Raw genomic sequence first — 21,214 nt, 5'->3', positions numbered from 1 at the left:
GGGTACCTTATTTATTTCAATATATGACGCTAACCTATCAATTGCGCATATTGTGCCAAAATAAGTGGAAATATTCGTGACATACCTACGTCTATTATAATGTAGGTATTATTGATGTATTGTAAATCACATAATATAATATGTACCTATACGCGTTTATTAAATTGATCGGGTAATTTTTTTTCTACGCAAATTCTTAAAAAACTAAAAACCCGAGTTTGTGAAAATATTAAATACGATCAACAAAATATATATTATTCTGAACTACGCTGATTAGAGTTGGATTGTCATGTGACCTACCTATTGCGGTTGTTCATCGGTATCGACTGCAGAATGACATTATATTATAGTATAGGTAATTATTATATACCTTAGCATAATGAGTCAGAAATGTACTAGGTAATCATTATCCGGCATATTAATTATTATAGTATTCAGTGTGTACTGTGCTCGTATAATTTGAAAAGTACTCATACTCATATCATACACTATAGTATATTGTATACATATTATACATATAATTATATTATAATATGGGTACGTAAACAGTGGCACTGAACTATTTTTCTAAGTTCCGTGGAAAATATAAAATATATTTTCTACATTGGTGTATTATAATACTACCTATATAATATACGAGTAGGTTGTAGCCTATAGGTACCCACTCATCATAAAAGTATTATGTTCATTGGTCGGTATAGCTACTATTGTTTTTTAAGGCACACACACACACACACACACACACACACACACACACACACACACACACACTCACCGCCGCCCATCATAGTTCTGGAGAATTTTCCCCACTTGGTGCCCGTAATTGGCATCACAAAAATTCGTCTGTTAGTCTCAATAGGAGTCATTACACGCTGGTTAATGCCTAATGGGGTCAATATGTATAGTATTTTTAAGGGCTATTTCCACATATTTTAGTCCATTTTCCCGATTTAGTCCCATATATTTTGTCGATTAATACTATTGTCTATTTCCTCGACTCATTGCCACGAAAAATATTTATGTTGCTGAAATTTTTTTTTACATAATTTGAAGTAGTCATTACAAACATTTTTTTAAAAAATATTTTCTATTTTAAACGTTATAAATGTTCATGTTTTTTTCTTTATGCATGACAAAATACATTTTAAATAGGTACATAATAATTATTTTTATTTTCTTTGTCTAAAATTATATTTATTGTAAAATAGTAAGTGTTCATACTCCAAAAAAATAGACATTGGAGAAAATTTGTCTATATCATCTTTTTATTCATATATAATACATAAATGACACATTATAATATTCATTAGAAAAACAGATATTTAGATAAGCAATATAGTTATATATTTTACCATGTAGGGCGTAGTCAGTAAACCTCTGAATTAATGATTGATTTTAATATTTGAGTATAACCTATCTTCGTTAATAATATATTTATTATACTTGCCCTATAACAATTGTTAATTTTAGAAAATCATACTAATAAGTAATAATAATATAAAGAACGAGTTAAAATATTTCATTTGACTACGAGTTATTCATAAAAATTAACAAGGTACAGGTAATAAATTAATAACGTTGTGTAACGATGTTGATTTATGGGTAAGACTCGTGTGATAAAATTAGGTCGGTGGTGGTCAATGTCAAACACAAGTGTTAGCTTTGGAAAAACAAAATATCACTTTGCCGACATTGGTAAGTATGCCTATAATATGTCCCACCTAGTTGCATCGTGTGGCGAGGCATGGTGGCGGGGGGCTGCACTTGCACCGTTGCTTTTTAGTGGGGATGGGCATAGGTATTATTTCTAGGGCCAAGATATGCCAACAGCAGTAGCCAATCACAAAATTTTCAAAATTAAAAAAGAAAGCAAGAATACATATTTTATAAGATAAAAATATTATTTTTCCTCAAATTATTGCATATAAATACAGTTATTTCACGTTTCTCCTACTGTAATATAATTTGTTGACGTATTGACCATAACGTCCATTATATGGGTTACAAAAATATACATTTTTCATTTCATGATTACAGGATCATCGTCACATTATTTTTTCCACACAAGTTATATAGCATCTTTTTTATGAACTCTCTGTGAAAATGTAACGACATAAGTGGGTACCCATGATCTGTTTCTAAGCTATACGATTTGTTGTAAGACTTGTGTAAAAATGATCAATTAGGTTATGGTTACGATTTTAGTGAATACATTATTTTGCCCCTCCCGCCCCTAGTTTTTTATCCAGTTTTGGCATTGCGTGTCAAAGCCAATGTGCCCCAAGTAGACCGACGAAAAATATCAACGCAGTAGGTTTTTTTCGTGACTTGGGGTGAGTGTGAGGTATATAAGACGATATATTTTCGGTTCGTGTACCAGCTCATCGTAGGTTAGGCTGACCTACCTATGCATACCTATATATAAACGAGTTTTTTCGCAGCGACGACGAACGATGATAACAACTACAAAGTGGGGAAACAAATAAAAAAAAAACAGTTTTTCTAACGACTATTATAATAACGACGGTGATGGTTGTTAAACATTATAATAATAATAATATAATGACCACCAATGCACAGCGCCGTACCTACTACGTAAAATACGACAGACGCGGCGGCGTTGGTGGCGTGTGCCGTCGAAGAAGAAGAAGTCGCCGCCGCCGTCTTCGGCGCGTACGAGAAACCCACAAGCCGGCCGGGGGACCACCGGCAGCGCTGAGAATTGAACCTTGTCTGCATAGGTGTCGGACACGTGGTGCGCGCCGGTTACGCATGCGCGGCACACCGGCCACACTACGGCGGCGGCGACGGCAGCGACCGGCCGGCACACTGGTGTGCTGCGGTGCGCGCGTGTGTTTTATACAGTGTCCGCCGACCGTCGGACGTCTTACACGCGTTCGCATACGATATCTGCCGGGTGTGTTCCCCCCCGACGACGCGGGCGACGTACACAATTAATAACAATATTTTATATTATTTTGTTGTTCCGTTTTTTTTTCCACGGACGGACCGCGAATAGTTTTTATTTTACCGATCGTCATTTTTTTTTAAATATTTAAAAAATATATATTATATTTAAATATATTTCACATTTTGTTTACCGGCGAAAGTTATATAATATAGTAGTATTACCGCCAATACTACTGCTACTACACACCACTACATTACTACTACGACTACTACTACGACTACTACTACAACTACCGCCACTATTTATACTACTTCTAGTAATAATTTACTAATATTAATATTATAATACTGATATTATAATAACCGCGGCAAAAGTGTACCGAGGTAGTTTATCGAACGCGACGAGCGTGTAATAATAGTATAGTCGTACGACTATATTATATTATAAGATTGTCGTTGTATTAGACGACCGCGACACCGGTGACTGGAAAATAAAAATCGTCGCAGGTGGCGGCAACGGCGGCAGCGGTGGCGACGACGACGACGGCGGCGGCAGCGGCGTCGGTGGCGATGTCGCGATCACTGTCCGCGACAGACGACCCGTTTACCACCCAGCAGCACATTAGCTGGACGATTAGCTGGTACACCGTATGGTAGTGTACACGACACAACAACAACAACAACAACAACAACAATAATAATAATAAAAAATATTCAGCTAAAACACAGCGTCACACACGCACAAACGTCGAGCGTGCACCACCAGACGACAACGACGGCGACGACGACGACGACGATTCATTACGGTAAAGACAACCGCATCTGCATCCAGCAACTGCAACTGAATCCGCGACTGCAGCGACAATCGTCTGCAGCCTGGCCGCATAGTTATTATGCCGGTGCAATTACCGCCGTGGACGCTATCGGCCGCCCGATGAGTTGTTATTGGCCGCCAGTCGCGTGTGTAACGACGTCGCCGCCGACCTGAGCGTTTGTGGGAAGTATGTGGAAGACACGTAACCGATACAATTGGTCGTGGTCTATACGTATTGTCGTTGTTGTAGCCGCCGCAGCCGTAACGCTCGCGATGTCCGCCGCCGAACCACGCGAATCCGCCGTCTCCTCGTCCTCTTCCCTGCGTTCTACTTCCTCTTTGTCGTCACCACCGTCGTCGTCGTTATCCTCCTCCTCGTCCTCCTCCTCGTCCTCATCTTCGGCCGCCGCTACCAGTGCGGTAACCTTTGTCACGTCACAACTGGAAAGAGCACCGTTCGGCCGCGACGGCACCGAACAACAGACCAACACTCCGGGTAAGTCTGTTACCTATCCTGTTAACATACAAATTACAAGTCCTATGATTATTGTAATACAGTCGAGTCGCGATAACTCGAAAAACTTATCAACTCGTTTTTGATTTTCATCCCTCTTGAGGTTAGGTTGGGTTAAATTCGAGATAGGTAGGTATATCGAATGATACATAATAATATTATGTTGAAAAGATTTTTTGCCCCCTTTCAACTTCGAGCTAATGTATTTCGACTGTATTTTGTCTTATAGTCTTGCTGAGTAGGAAAACAAATTGTATCTCTGCCCGAAAATAGTCTGACGCTGATGCTCTGCTAGCACGTCCTGGGATCTACCTAATACCTAGTTAAGGCTTTTTCCGCACGACAGACGATCCTTTATGACTTATGAGTACCTATATTATATACTTATATACGACTAATAACGAGCATAGTCATAGAATGAGGGGGCGAGGTCCGAGAGTGCTATAGTCCCCCTTGAAATTTTGTTCACCCCCCCTCCCATCCCGTAAATTTGTTTTAATTACATTTTTAGAATATGTTGTGTATCAGAAACCTAATAGGCTGTAGCCCCCCTATATAAATTCATTACGGCACGCCTATGATAACGAGGCTTATCCTTCGATGGCGTTCAATGATTGCGATTTATGATCCTATTCAAATGTAACACCTGTTGACTGCACTCGTTTGTCATGTCTTCTTTCTTATCCAAAAAAATGAAGATACACACATGACACATACAATTGTACATGTTCTACACAATTTTTTTTTTCAAATTCCAATTTGAATAAAACCGGTATTTTTATTGAACCGTCAATAAATTGTTGGTAGGTACAAATCTAACATAATAATAATAAAATAACTGCATAAGTACCTACCTAGTATTCTAATGGATTTCCGTTAAAAAACATGTCCCTACTTGATAGTTCGACATATTATTATTATATTGACAGTCATTTACGTGGTTATTTAAGTTGGATCATTTTTGTTTCACCTTCCCTATTAGGTACTTTCCCTTTTAAGTGGCTTTAATATGAATTTATTTTACATTTAAAATAATGTAATACGCGCAGAAATGATTTATGATTTAAAACTCGTTTTATTTACGTTCTCTTTCTATTGGCTCTTCGATTTGTTCATAAGCTGATGTGGACAAAATTTAAAATACTATACTCCCAACTCATAGAGTCGTAATTATACAAAAATGTAATTTTGTGTGTAGTCGCACTTAATACGTGGGTTGTATTATTATACTACGGTATAATTTTGGTAGAATATCGTTAATTCGTTTATGAAGTGCAACTTCTCATGTTATTTAACATCGCACTAAAACGCAAGCTACATAGAACCATTTATTTAATATACCTAAATAAAAATATATAATTAAATATTAGGTATACTCGTGATGGATTTTATATTTTGACGTCCGCGGGAATCAATTGGGTGCATGTAAAATATACATTATGGGAATGAATAATTCGTAGAGTGAGTGGAAATTTGAGTTCTGATAAAATATATGTATAATGTATATAGATAATGAAATTGGAGAATAATCATATATTGAGTTGTAAATCATTGCCATATTATAATAAAACAAAAAAATGATTGCATTATATATAATAAATAATATTTTTTGATTAAAAACAGGTTTGAATGATCAATAAAATATAGATCTCGTCTATTACCTTTTCCCGCGTTAGAATTCCAAAAAGATTTTGGTATTTCGATTTATTAACTATATATGTTCTATACATCGTAATCGTTTTAAATCCATCGGAATTACGAGTGGTCTGTTCCAGAAACAATTCTCTAACTATCATCAGCATGACGTGTATATACGTGTATTTTACACATGTAATCGTTACCTTCGTTATATATACATTTACATTTGAAGTTGGAAAGGGAGGTAATCCAATGATGTTTGGTAGTGAAAACATTTTACTTATGTATTGTGTAAATTAGGACTTTTGTTGAATAATATGCTATTCACTGTCTATACGGCGTCAATCAACTCTTAGATATCAATTCAATGTACGAGTATATTAAATAACATAAAAAATAATGTTCTATCAATTTTTCTACCATATATCTAAATAAAACATAAGTACCTATATATAGTAATAGTATATTCTCACATAATATATCAATATCATAAATTTTCCATAGTGCGTTTTTTGAATATATAATAATAATATCCTGCTATGGATGAATTGATCACCGCTGGGTCATCTTAAATCGTCTACAGTATTAAAGAAACCTAAATATCGCATTATTGTTATTATACATTTGTCGTTTTTTGTATGGTGCCAAGTATTCTAAATTGTTTGTGTTTACTTAAAGGCTCCACTACCTTTTCTAAAATATCACTTTGGTAATTTCGATCACGATCCCTCGTGTTTTCAGTCCTTGCTCGCATTAATGTAGTCGAGTAACGCCCTCGTATGACATTCCCCACCATCACTGAGGCCGGATGATGTCCGATTTCTACTCTTTGAATTTTTAGCAGCATATCGAGAGCTATGAGCATACTCTTCATAATTTTGACGGTACACTGCATTTTTTCCTCTGCATAAAGAGTATTTGTCTGTGAACATTTTTTGCGTACTACTGAAGTGGCTTCTTTGCTCTTGTTGCTCTAATTTTACGTAAAGCTTCTGGCAGTGCTTCTCCAATAAGCACAAAGACCAAGGTTTTTTTTAATTATGAGTGATATGGTTCTTGGCGGGGTTTTCATTTCTCGAGCCATGATTAATAAATATAAGGGCCAAACTTATAGCACCACTAGATATAGGGGTAGGTGAGGTACCATATTATTATTTGATGTCGGACCAGCACCAAAATTGCGAGACTTAAACGAATACGATTTTTATATGAACCAATTTTTTTTTTACCGTGTACCTATATTGAAACACCGATCTATATTGGCTTTTTCTTGATCATCGAATGGAGTTTATCGTATATAGCGTTATTTTTACCGGCGATGATCATTTACTTCACATCCATACTCCTATAAATGCTGCGCGTAATACAATGTGTATTGTGTGTACCTACCTATTATTATATTATAGGTACCACTTAAGTATGGTATATTATATTCAAAGAGTGATCAATATTAAAATATTATCTTCAGCCGAGATGAAAATCGCGTATTTTAAAACACTATTATGCGCGGTGTATACATCATTATTATTAATTATACGGGGAAGGGAAAAAAAAATCATCGAAAAGCGTTTCAACCGTGACGGCTGTCAACGTGTTTTCGTCGGACAGCCCGTGGCGGCGGCATGCGCTTATACAGCTATAATATTATTATAATACCATACGGCGGAATGATTGTTAATTTCTTTCGTTTCGGCCCCATACGGACGACATAAAGACGCGAATGAATGCGCCTCAGCCGCCGGGAGAGGCGGGCATAACCCTCTCGGGCTCGCGGTGCACCATTATAATAATAATATTATAACTCTACAACAGCGTTGTCCGCGTACATTGGCCACGCTGCAGGTTTAAATGTCACTTGTGAAAGGTGACCGTCCTAAAAGGACTTGAACGGGTAAACTGGTATGCGCCACACAATTAGCATGCATTCTCCGGCGCGACGTGGAACGAAAAAAATATGTCGGTACAAAATATGCGCGTCTGTTTATTTAATAATAAATTATATAGACATAATATGAGTACGCTGACACGCGCGCGCCCGTGTCTGCAGTGACGCGTCGCGGGTCGGACCGAGACGAAACAGACTTCGGATCGATGGGATACGCGTGTGGCTGTATTTATTATATACCGTGTTCGATGTGGGTACCTATCCAATAATCGAATAATAATATTATTATTATCGTAGTACGTGCCCACAATAATATTATATTATCATATCGCTCGGTACGCACGCGCGCTGGGCGGGTGGGCATTGCAGTTTAGCGGCTATGTACGCGGCTGCCTGCTCGACTGCAATATTTTACAAAGGTTTCGATGTAATTTTTCAAAAAAAGAAAACAAATTACAGTACGCTAGGATCAATAGTCGGGTATGTATAGTCGTTGGTTAGACGTACACTGTATTAGGTTTCTAAACGTACGATTACAAAACACCGATTATAATATTCCCATCGGATCCGTCCGTCCGTGTTTATTACCGGTAGGTACATATTTACGACCATTGGAATTAATCTTTCCATTTTAATATTAGTATTCATAATTCAAATTTCAAATCAAAACTAGAAATATATTTAACTAGAGCTTATTAATATAAATATTTAAATAAATAATTTCATAACGGACCTCATGCGGCCAGTATATTGAAAAGTATCGAATATATGAGTAATTATAATATAAATTCATACTAGCCACTATTAGAAAATGGGTACCAAAATATTAAGGGTACCTACCAAATTCTTTTGAAATATTTCATATTAAGTTTAAAATTATAGTTTATTGCGTTGTATTACAATACGATTAGAAACCGGGAATTTAACACGCACGCAGAGTGCGAGCTTTCTTAACTTGTTATATTTTATACGCAGATGTCGATTATATATTTTTCGATTTTTTTTCTGCGTGAACACGTCTCGCTGAGAATAAAATTGTACGTCACTAGATAATATTATTATCTTCTATTTTTATACAGTTATAACGCACTGTACCTAAGGATCTATAATGTATACGCAAATAATATTATTTTATATATATTAAGTTAATCTCATAAACCGTAAATACTAAATTCAATTCTAAATAATTCGTCATTTCGAACTTTTATTACGTTTGCACGAATAATAATTTATTTCATCAGTACAAAATATAATATAATTTTCTACATATATGTATATAATATATATATATTACATGTTTACGAATTATGAATTTTACTGTCTAAGTACCTATAGGTACACATTTATAGTTATTTTATAATATAAATATTTATAATATTTGATAATATCGTATAGTTGGTAAATTTGTATTAAAGAAATGGACTCCATCTTATTTGAAAAATATTTAATGAGTATTGTGTAAACTTGCCTAGTACTATCCTACTATACTTACAAACATTTATCCATCTAAGAAAATTTAAAATTTAAATTGTGGGAACATATATTTTATACTCTTAACATTTTTCCAAAACTATTTGAACATGGGCGATGTGTGAAAAAATAACATATTTATTATAATATATTATCTGATATAATATTATAAATCTATTAAAAAAATGTCATCGTAAAAATTGGCTATTCTTATTATTTTATATTCAAAACTTTGTAATTTACAATTTACATTAATATACAGGATGTCCCGAGAGGATATACCCATTAGCCGTAGAGGGAGACTCGCCGCTCGGACAAATACCGTTTTTTCTGTTTTACCTATAAACTAAAAAAATAAAGCAAAATCATAAGATTAATGAAAATAAAATGTTGAAACGTCAACATTTTCAAAAAATAAACTCTATAAAATGGCTATCTTCAATTATTTCAAAAAAAAAAAAAATGAAAAAATATTATTTTTTTTAAACTTTTTATACCAAAAAATTTAAGTAATTAAACTAAAAATAAAATATATGTAATCCTCGTCTCTGTGAGTCTAATAAAAAAAAAAAAACAGATATATGATATATTTATTATCTAAGGAGATATCGCAATGGGTAAATCCTTGCGGAACTGTAATATAACTAACTATCTAAGTGTTATAAGTAGGACTTTTGAAATTGAAAAAAAATAATTTCTTTTATTAGATATTGCGTAGTATTATTATTATACTTAAAATAATATAAGCTGTATTATTCTAATATATTATAGAAACAATAGAACTTTTTATCATTTACAAAATTGTATCATACGTTTTTAAAGGATTATCCCGTCTTCCCCTAATTTTAGTTTTAAAATATTTTTTTTGCATTTGTTGAAATGTAAAACTGATTGCTCAGAAATGAATAAATTATAATACTATATAATATTAACAAACATGCGTCGTAGGTTACCAAAGACAATTTTGAATATTAATGTCTTAATTAAATTACTAGGATAAAAATTATTTTATAATCACATAATTAAAATTTAAATAATATTACAAGTAATGAAGTAAAAATTTCAGAAAGATAACAATATCGACTATCATATTTGTATTTGTTATAATATATTAGTCGATGATCATTTCTATGACTAAACGATATCGAATTATGTTGAGTACCTACCATGATTCAGGTTCACTAGTCATTCCTAATACTCAAGTCTTTAAGTGATAGTTTCTGGAATGCGCCGACACAATATGAGCACTTAACACTAAGTTATCGACGTGTGAATTACTACTAGTCATTATTCATGAGAATGATATAATTTAAGTTTTTGAAATTGTTAAATTAGTTATTTTTCATAAGAAATTAATATTTTTTAACCAATCTAATATGACTCCGGTAGTCCGGTGATAATATGTGATTGTAATTGTACCTACATAAAGAAAAATTAGATTAAATTACTCGTAATTCTAAATATATGAGAAATGTAAATTTAACTATTAATTATAAATTTCTTATTATTGTGATATGTATGATATAATGGGTAGGTAAAATAGGTTCATACTATAGGTATTAATAAATTATTGCTATCTACATGAATAAAATTATAAATAATTTAACTATGTTTGAGATATTCAAAATTAACAGCTTCAATTAGTGATGAGAATAAAATAAACTGTTATCATATAGTTTGAAGTACAGAAATATACTTGTATTTATGAGTCTTACAAATTTAATACACCCAATAATTGTTATACTTAACTTCTTTAATAAAATGTACAATGTATAATATATTAAGTGAATATGAATCCTTTATAGTTATAGATTAGTTATAAATGTGTCATATTTACGGACCGAGAGGGAGGGAGGGAGGTGTTTGAGAGGACCCGACCTTCCCACCACTGATATTTTATACAACCATGTTAAATTAAATTTTGTATTTTTACGGGATTCTAAAAAATAAATATTTTTGTATCACGATATTATGCTTTATGTGGGTTTGCCACAGTTAATAATTTACTAAAATGATAATTGCATGTATTATAGTTAATACATAAACGAAAAAGGACGTAGTATTACAGTTGAGACTCATGGACACAAAATGTAGACATAATTCGGTCAGAAAAACGACCTAATAAGAACAAAAAAAAAAAATTCTAAAAGCAGACAATATAATATGTCAAACAATTAAAATATGGAATACTAAAAATTGTATGTAATTATTATTAACCAACTACATAGGTACAATTAATGTATTTTATTGTATTGAATTTGTCTTATTCTGTATATTCATTATTACTTATTAGTTATTAGTATTATCAAATATCGCAATCGAGTATTGACGATTGACAAAACCATGACTAAATAAACTTATTTAGTCATGGACAAAACCACTGATTTATATTTTTATGAAAATAATCATCTCATCCTATACGTTGTACCTATTTACTTATTAGTTATTTCATATTGTTAGTAATGAATGCCGTAGATAAGTAACAATAAGAAAATCAAATATCAACTATTTTATCAGAATCAACTAGGCGTATTATCGAACGCAATTTATGCCATAAATATAATTCCAAATTTGGGACTGAACTGTATATATAAGTATTAATCCCATGAAAAAAGGTGCAGTAGTAGCGATAAAATTCTATTGTCTCGGAATTACTCTTGTAATAGAGGTACTTAAATATTTCGTCCAGCTGCGTTTTACCGATATCGACACAGTAATGATAATATGCAATAATTTTCATTCATCAGTTTATCTCTTATCAATATTGAAATTTCAAATAGCATGATTATTTTTGTTATTAATTTGGTTTTCTATTATAGTGGTTATGGGAGAGCCAAAGATCTAGGACTAGGATCACATTTCTGGGGGACTGTAGCACCCTTATTTTATCTTTGTTATTTCATATAAAAATTTCACCCACACCTTTCAACTAAATTTGTATATTTCAAGATTTGTAAGTTGCTAAATATACATTTACATTAATAAGTATTTATAAATAATTATATTAGGTATAATCAATAAATGTTTTTTTAATTTAAATTGTGTATTAACCAATGCATTGTAATTTTTTAATAAATGTACGTCTCTTTCAATATATTGAGGATAGCTTAGTTTGATAAATTCTTATTAGAGGCTACAACATACTCGTTCATAGACAGTTTTTTCGCTTCGTCGAAGAACACATTTTTAGTGACTTACTGGCCAATATTATATTAAATACATACCAACATATATTTAAATATATTATAATTAAATACGACTCTTTAATATATCGAGTATAATTTTCCAAAAAACTAATTAGAAACTTATGATTGAAAATGGTGAAACTATAAGTGCATACCTACATTTTGAATAAATATAATAATATTGTGGATACCATTAGTGTTTGCAATAACTAGTTTTCATACAAAACGTCCAATAAAATAATCAATATAAAACATATTATTCTGAACAGATCATAGAAGAAATTTTACAATTTTTTGATTTATCGTGGCATGTATTCAATTTGCATGTTTATGTTATGTTAAACTTGAAGTTGTTTTAGCCATGATTTTTTCTTGCAGAGTCCATCTACAATTTCACTGAATAGAGTTCGCTTTTGTTCGTATACTGTTGTAGTGTTGTATACTGCAATTTAATATAATAACATTATATATATATATATATATATATACCTACTATAATTTTAATGTGGCATCCATTTATGTATTGGTATCAATGCTGAATAGTTTTATTATACCACTATTAAACTTTTAATTAAATGCGTTGATTCATCAACTTTGATATAGGTACGTCTCTTTTCGTTATGAAGTTTTGAATTTATCTAAACATATAAATTTGGGGTTTGACGTGTTTCATTTAAAACATGGTGATATACCTAGTTATTTCTTTAATAACTGGTAATTAAATGTTTTGACGTTCCACGAAATACTGAGTGAATACATTCTATTTTAATTAGACCGATTCGTTCTTATTTCACAGTAGAAACGCTATGAAACAATGCCGGTTAAATTGCAATGATTATGACATAAAAGTGGTTTAATAAAAAATGTTATACAAACTTAATTTTCTCTCGTCTAATAATTTCAACCAGGAATATTCAACTTTTTGATAAAACAAAAAAGTATTTTACCCCCACGTCTCTATTTCGCTTTAATAATATTCTCTTAAGGTCTTCCCTTAGGCAAACACCTACGCCCTACAAGTTATTAAATTAATTTAAAAATCTAAATTTGGTTGATTCAAGTATAATAAATTTAACAATAAAAATATATTGACAGAAGTATTGTGGTCTTCGTGGAATATTTTAGCTTATAAACTATTAACATAAGATATATTATGAATTATAGACTATTATTTTTAATTGTATGGCAATTACAAATTTACAACATGTATAATACATGTACTATGACAATATTATTATGTAGTAACAATTTTAATATTTTGTTTCCAATAATAAAATAATAATTATATACTTATTATAAACTTAAAAGTTTAATTACGCATTCTTATTTTCTTATGACTCGTTGCATACAATTTTAGATTATTAGAAATATTTGAATGTATTCCAATTCTATTTTAAAACCGGTTACATACTAACATGGAAATAAAAAGTGTGCTTGTGTATTCCATATCATTTTTGTCACTACTAAATTTGCTAAACTCGTTTAAATTAAGTCCTTAATGTAACTATTTTATTTAAATTAATTTATAACATATTTTATAATATTTATTTACTAAAGTTGATAAAAAAAAAATCCAGTAGTTTGTACTGCTTATTATTTTAATATAATAATATATGAAGTGTAAACAATCATAAATGTATTTCATTCCTGAGAAATATTGGGTTGTTACTTATTTCATTTGAATAATTATTTTAATTTGCAAACATTTTTTTTTTATGAATATATCAGATAGGTACCTATTGCATCTTAAGTTAAAAACTAACAACATTTTTGAGCAAATCATAACTTGAGATTATACTTATACCGTCTCCCATACAATTATATATACCTAATACTTATACATTTGTAATATATATATTTTTAAAGGATATTCACAATTATTTGTAAACGATTTTTTTTTATAAATAAAAGTATGAAAAGGCAGTGTAGGTTAACATGAATTAGTTGATAAAAAGAAATCACCCACCGATAACTTTAGTGTGATATTAAGAAGATAGGTATTATGTTATACAATATATCCTGGGGATAAGGTAACCCCTAACCAGCAAATGTGTGGAAGGTTCAGTTTTGTTTAAAAAAATGTTAACTTGCCCGTAATTAAAACAATAAAATAGGTAGACCCTTCTCAAAGGGCTTTTTCATAAATTAATGTCACACACATACTATCGTATTATGACGCCGGCCGGTCACTTCCCTCTGGGACACGTGTACCTATGTTAGTACCCGTATAATACATGCATAATATAATGTTATGTAAGAAAATTGTAATAAATATAATTAGTATTTATATTTAATCACTGTAGACTTTTAATTTATTTTAAAACTTTTAACGATTAAACATTTAAATAACTTAATAATACATGCCATGTTACTTTACAATTTAAAAGAACTTTGAGTGGGTACAATTTATCTCAAATTACACAGTATAATTGCGTTTTGCTTATATACTGTAGTCTGTAATGTAACATGTACTTATTGTTAGACAATTACGTATTACATCAGTATATTTTTACTTAAATATTATAAACGGTTGTTGATAGTATACTTACTTATTAACATAAGTATGTCTATGTTTTTATACTAAGTTTCTGAAATACTATCTTAAATGATATTAAAGTTTACACTTTGTCTTTGACTGTTTAATCTCTTCAATTATTGAAAACATTCAAATAAGAAATACAACTAAAGTAAATTTTTGATGTTCTCACTTCAATTAAATAACTTCGAACTATGATACTGAGTTCACCGTAAATAATATTAATATATGTATATATATATAAAAATAATGCAATGTTTTTTTTTTATATATATAATGATAAGTTTATGTTTGAAATAAAAATAAAAAAACAATATTAACAAATCAAATGTTATAAACTTATTATTACATATTTTCTACAGATTGTTGTGTGTAATTCAATTTGAAAGAAGATGAATTTATTCTATAAGTGTTGTATAATATTACCTAGGTATTACATTTTCTAATTTCGGTTAACAAACTTAACGTTTCTATTTTATTATTAATTATAAAACCCTTTAAATCTACCGATCAATAATTATTCCTAGTTGAAAGTATTTAAATATCATCATTTTAAATGCTATAATTTATTTTGAATTATGATGGATTGTATTAACATTTAACACGCATAGATTTTTACGACTTCATTTGATTAATACACCTAGCAGAGCACGTCGTGCATATTATGTTATACATATACCTCACAGAGAAGGCACAGTAGCCAAAAATATAATTTGAAATTGTATATGCGTGACACCTTACAAGTGGCATCAATTCACAATTGAGTTATTACGAAGTGCTAATAATGTTTTAGGTATTGGTATCCGACTATATGATATATTTCAACATTTTAACTTTTACTCCGTACGTAAAAAACCTTCCAATTATCCGAGTAATTATATAATATAATATCATATATATTACTTGGTTAGTGGAAATGGCGTGTACATAATATATGCGCCTACAATATCGTTGTTATTTTTCATATACGCGCGTATATGCAGAACAAGACGCGCGTGTACACAACAGTAATAATAAGTAATAACGCCGTAACAAACAAAAAGAAAACGTAAAAGTCGTAAAATTTAAACGCGCCTTTAATGTGTCGTGTGTGTGTATGTGTGTGTGTGTGTGGGGGGGGGGGGGGCGGCTAAAGCATTTCGCTTTTTCTTTGCAAGGGTAGTTCTCCGGTTACGCAGGTCAGTGTCCGTCTGGGCCGACGATGGTCGTTACGCGAGGTCAGTCGTGTCACGCACCCACTTACGCATCGCAACGACTACCGCCGCCTGCACTCGTCGGCGGACAACCCTCAGCCCCGCGCAGACAGACGACGCCACGCCACCACCGACCGACGGCTATCAACGTTTATAACACTATATACCGAGCATACCGAGTATACCATATCATATATATATATTATATATGTATAGTACGAGTAAATGTCTATATACTATTATACACACAAACACAGAAAATACGTGTATACTGTATACATATATATATATATACACATATATACGTTAATAGTGTATATAGGTATATATATTTACTTTAATAGCGCCTCCGCAGTCGTCCACGGCGTCCCCAGGGTAATCGTTTTATAACTAGAACTGTATATTATTATATTATACCCACAAACACGTGCACACACGCATGCACGCACGCGAATTCGAACGGGCTAATGTACACATATATTATTATTAATAATATTATGTATGTTTGTGTGTAACTGTGTTAAAAACATTATATATAGTGCGATTACGTGTGAAACGAGCAGACTCGCATCGACCATCTTATATATGTATTTAATATGTGTATGACGTATTTATACTTAGCAGCCATAGGGTGCCTCGCGCTCAAACAGGCGTGGGTCCTATCAAATTCGCAGTCGCATTCACGTACAATACTCGACGAGTGCATGTGATAAGACGGCGACGGTAGTCAGTTGTGTGTGTGTGTGTGAGCGCGTCTTATGTGCATTGATCGCTCTGGTATATGCACGCAATACAAATGCAATGGCCTATTGGATGTCGGAATCAATAACCAGCTGGCGGCTCCAATATACATAGTATGCACACTATAAATGCCGCTTACCTAATATATTATGTGTTCATCATACGTACCTATAATATCATAGCAAACGCGAGTGTAGAGACGTATAATATAGTTTTTGTGCCACAGTGTTGCCGTATTCGCCGCCATATAGATAGGTACACCTACGCCGTACGCATCGTCAGATTTGTATTTTGTATTCATGAACACAGCGTTTTCAGATTTTATACACAACAACACATCGCGGTCTAAACTACTTTTATCTGATAACGCTGTTTGTTATGTACAGTATATACACAACCACGGTTGATTTATAGTAACCCATACCATACCGTGGTTTCCACGGTACAATTTTTTCCCCTAATAGACATCCAATTATAATAGTTGTAGAGTGTAGACGGACAGACGGTCAATCCGGTTTACCAATGTCGAAACATAACCATGTATACGACACGGTTTGATTTTGAATTAAATAAGCTACCATTTAACAAGAGATGAGTAAGTTATAATGCCGGGATTACAGATACGTCATCTGTCGTGTTGTGTCCAAAAATTGAGCTCTACAAAATCTAAAATACTAGACATTATAGTTGTATTGAAGTTGAAGTATTTATATATTCTCTCGTCTATACTCTCTCTTTATACACATATATATATAATTGTATACATAAACACATGTATATTATTATTTATTACTTATATGTTCCGCAGAAAAATTACGCATATATTATAGCTATATAAGCTAGGCATAATTAGAAATTTGGTTTGAAAAGGAGGGGGATATACGTTTTTAGCAAACATGAATGGTCATTATCAAAACTTTGATCAAAATGTTAGCAGTAAAAAAAAAGTTTTGGTGGTATCTATACCCCTAATCTCACCCCCCCCCCCCTAAATTATTCCCCTGTTTATAGGATCTCACTTTCGATATTTGAGTTTCATCGAGATACAATATATTATATATATATAATGTGTATAATATAGGTACTGTATATATCATGTAACTGAAATGTCTATATAATACATATACTCGAGTTTTTTTAAAATTCTTATGCTACGTAAAAATCCACATAGATTACCTTATGGCTTATTATATTTATTAATATGACCAAAGGTACAGTGTCCGGCGTCTGCTGTGTCCTTCATGACTTTTTTTGTCAAGGTGTAGGTTACCTATCGATTATAATTCGTATATTTACTATATTTGATTACTACATTTGATAATATCCGTCAGCGTTTATCGCGTGTTGTTTCTCTGTATTTGCCGTTTTAGCATAAACAGACATTAAGAGGAGGGGTGGCTTCCACGGGTTTAGACCCCTGAAAGGAGTTCTACTATCTACGTACGTGGATCATGTGATAGTGGTACGAGCCACTTAACTTAAAATAATGCAAGCCCCCCCCCCACACCACAGAAAATTCAACTTAAGGTTCACCTATGAATTTTAGTTTCTACATTTTAAACACAATGTATATAATTAGGCAATTTTAAATTTTAAACCTTATGTTGGTTGTACTTTAATTTAAGTTCATAAATTACTCTGTAGGTAATCTGAGTACGAATAAGATAGGTATTTAATACTATAATTAGAATCTAGAATAATATAGACTACGGACTCATTCTTAAATCTCGTTATACCTATAATAATGTATACAATATGCCGATGATTTAATTTATGATTTGAAGAGCTGTCTTATCGTAGACCCAAGTTTAGATACATTATAGTTAGTAAATATAAAAACAAACATTACAAATTGAATATTGCTTAATGGTTATAATTTAATACTATAAAGGATTGATCTTACATTTACAAAATGCTGCATGTTGCTTTTAAACTTGATTTTTATTTTTATTTTATAGGTTTAAATGTTATCGTTAACAATGCGGTTTTACAATAAGCACACATTATATTTATTCAATTAATATAGAATAAAGTAAAATATAATAAAATCCGGTGATTTTGTGCCGGAAGGGGATAGCTGATTTTCCCCATACTTGATACACTTGGGTAAGCACAGTGGGTTCAGGAGTGGCCATATACGTTTGTAAATGTTGTCACTGTGCAGGTAATTTTCACTTAACACGGGCATAATATTTTTTTAAAACGGACACACGGTTGTTTTTTTACGAATTGATTTTAAGTTGTTTATAGAACATTCCTGTTGAATATAATAGGTACATGATCAGTGATCACATGAACAAAATTCGGAAAATGTAAATTCGAAATCAATGTTAAGTAAGTAATAACATTCGCATAGTCGTAAACATATTGTACATTGGTACCTACCAGAGTTTTAAAATACCCCTATATATTATATAGATTTCTTTTTCAAATAAATTTCAGTAATTGCATTCGATTGAACGCGTGATAAACTCAAAGTTATAAACTTTGTTATGGGATTTTAATGACACATTCTACCGATGAAGTGCCTACCTTTATAGTATATAATATATAGTAATACCAGCTATGTAATGATAACGAAACGTCCAAAGCCGGTTTATCGAAAATACGATGTGACTCACTAGCCAAAATAAAACATCAATAAAAAAATATCACCGTGAGAAATATATACGTACTATATACGTACTACGTACTATATACGTTGATTGAATTAGTCACCATGTTATTATGCAAGTCCGTTTTTCCTTAGAAATTTTACTTAATGACAAAACTTCTCAAAGTGTGTTAAATAAGTCATAAACAAATGGATTTCGTTTGTTTATGACCGAAGTACACTCACACACACACATGCACACGCCTTAGCTAATGCATCGCGCGTAAATAATATATTATCTGATTATCCATTACATTTTATTATGGTTTCGCTATCTCACTGAAAAAATTCCTAATTAATTATATAATGTTAAAAGAAAAAAACATATAGTGGCAATGAGGGATATATTATTATTGTCTTAGCAAAGGTCCGTCAACAAAATATTAATTATATCAATTTATTATACTATATATTATTATACAATATACATTGCAGGCATTGGATTCACGTCGTTTGAATGTTTGATATTATAATATACGTTCCTAATTTCCAACCATAGATAAATAACATTATAACGAGTAGGTTAATAAATCATCGACATACGATGTATAGTTGTAGTTGAATTGTAGATATATAAGGTAGGCAAATGTACTCGCACTTTACTTGTACCAACATCTAAATGTATTTGTTTATTAGACTTACATTCACAAACGATACCTTAAAAAATATTTACTTTCATTAATTAATCTATTCTCTTATATTTCATGGTTATAGAAAATAAAAACCTGATTAAACATTTTTCTAGTACCTAGCTGAGTTCAATTAAAGTATGATTTACAATTAATAACTTCATTTAACAACTTATTATAGACTATAGAAACTTTCTTCTTCTAATTGCTTATATTTTTATGATATTCTTGACATATTTCAAAACATCAAGCCTTATTTTGAAAATTAATAATTATTTATTACGTTTTATTATTTTAAAATTATAGTCAGGGCCGTTCAGAGGGGGGGGCAACGGGACCATTTTGCCCCAGGCCCCATTGTTGGAATATTTTAGGGGGCCCCCAAAAAGTCTTGATGTATAATAATTAAAAACAAAGAACTATCACCGACCACCGTTATTGAGACAAAAATTATTTTCTTTGCGTCATCCACATAATATTAATACTTAAAATAAAATTAAAATATAATTTAACACTTATACAGTCATACAATGCGCGAGTATAAAAGCATGACGTCCAGTCACGTAGTCAAAACAATTTCATCCACCGCTCGTCTATGCCGCCGTTTCTACTTAATAATATTTTAATATATTAGTATAATGTGTATATGTGTGTAGTATAATGTGGATAGATCGCGATAACGATACTCGATTTGCTACGATAGGTGACGGTGCTCGCAGCACGCGATATTTTTAGACAAAAACCTATAACCGATACATTGTAGAATTGATTATTCTGAATAGTAAACCACAACCTGCACGGCCGCACCAGTCGGTTGCTTATTAGTTATTACTCGACAGTCGACGTATACCACACTACCACAGTGTCACTGTATTTTTATAAATTTATTACTAGCACAGAAAATAGCGATTAGCAGAAACACGAATATTAGTAAGTAATAATTGATTAAAATATGTACATATTATTCTTTATTTTTATTAAAATGATTAATTTTTAATATTTCTATTAGTCTTTAAAGAAGTATATTATCTTCGTATTGGGGCATT

General features: G+C 31.8%; 1 protein-coding gene across 1 annotated transcript in view; it reads left to right on the top strand.

Annotated features, from left to right (window-relative positions):
• Window positions 1-2,772: 2,772 nt before the first annotated feature.
• Window positions 2,773-21,214, top strand: part of LOC132943083 (inhibin beta chain-like) — a 69,496-nt gene continuing 51,054 nt past the window's right edge. The window contains exon 1 of the mRNA XM_061011883.1: window positions 2,773-4,220. Coding sequence (XP_060867866.1) covers window positions 3,914-4,220 — 307 coding nt within the window. The 5' untranslated portion in view covers window positions 2,773-3,913. The remainder of the gene's footprint in view (window positions 4,221-21,214) is intronic.

This window comes from Metopolophium dirhodum, chromosome 4, assembly GCF_019925205.1.
Source record: "Metopolophium dirhodum isolate CAU chromosome 4, ASM1992520v1, whole genome shotgun sequence".
NCBI classification, from domain to species: domain Eukaryota; kingdom Metazoa; phylum Arthropoda; class Insecta; order Hemiptera; family Aphididae; genus Metopolophium; species Metopolophium dirhodum.
This window is presented reverse-complemented; position numbering and strand designations above follow the sequence as displayed.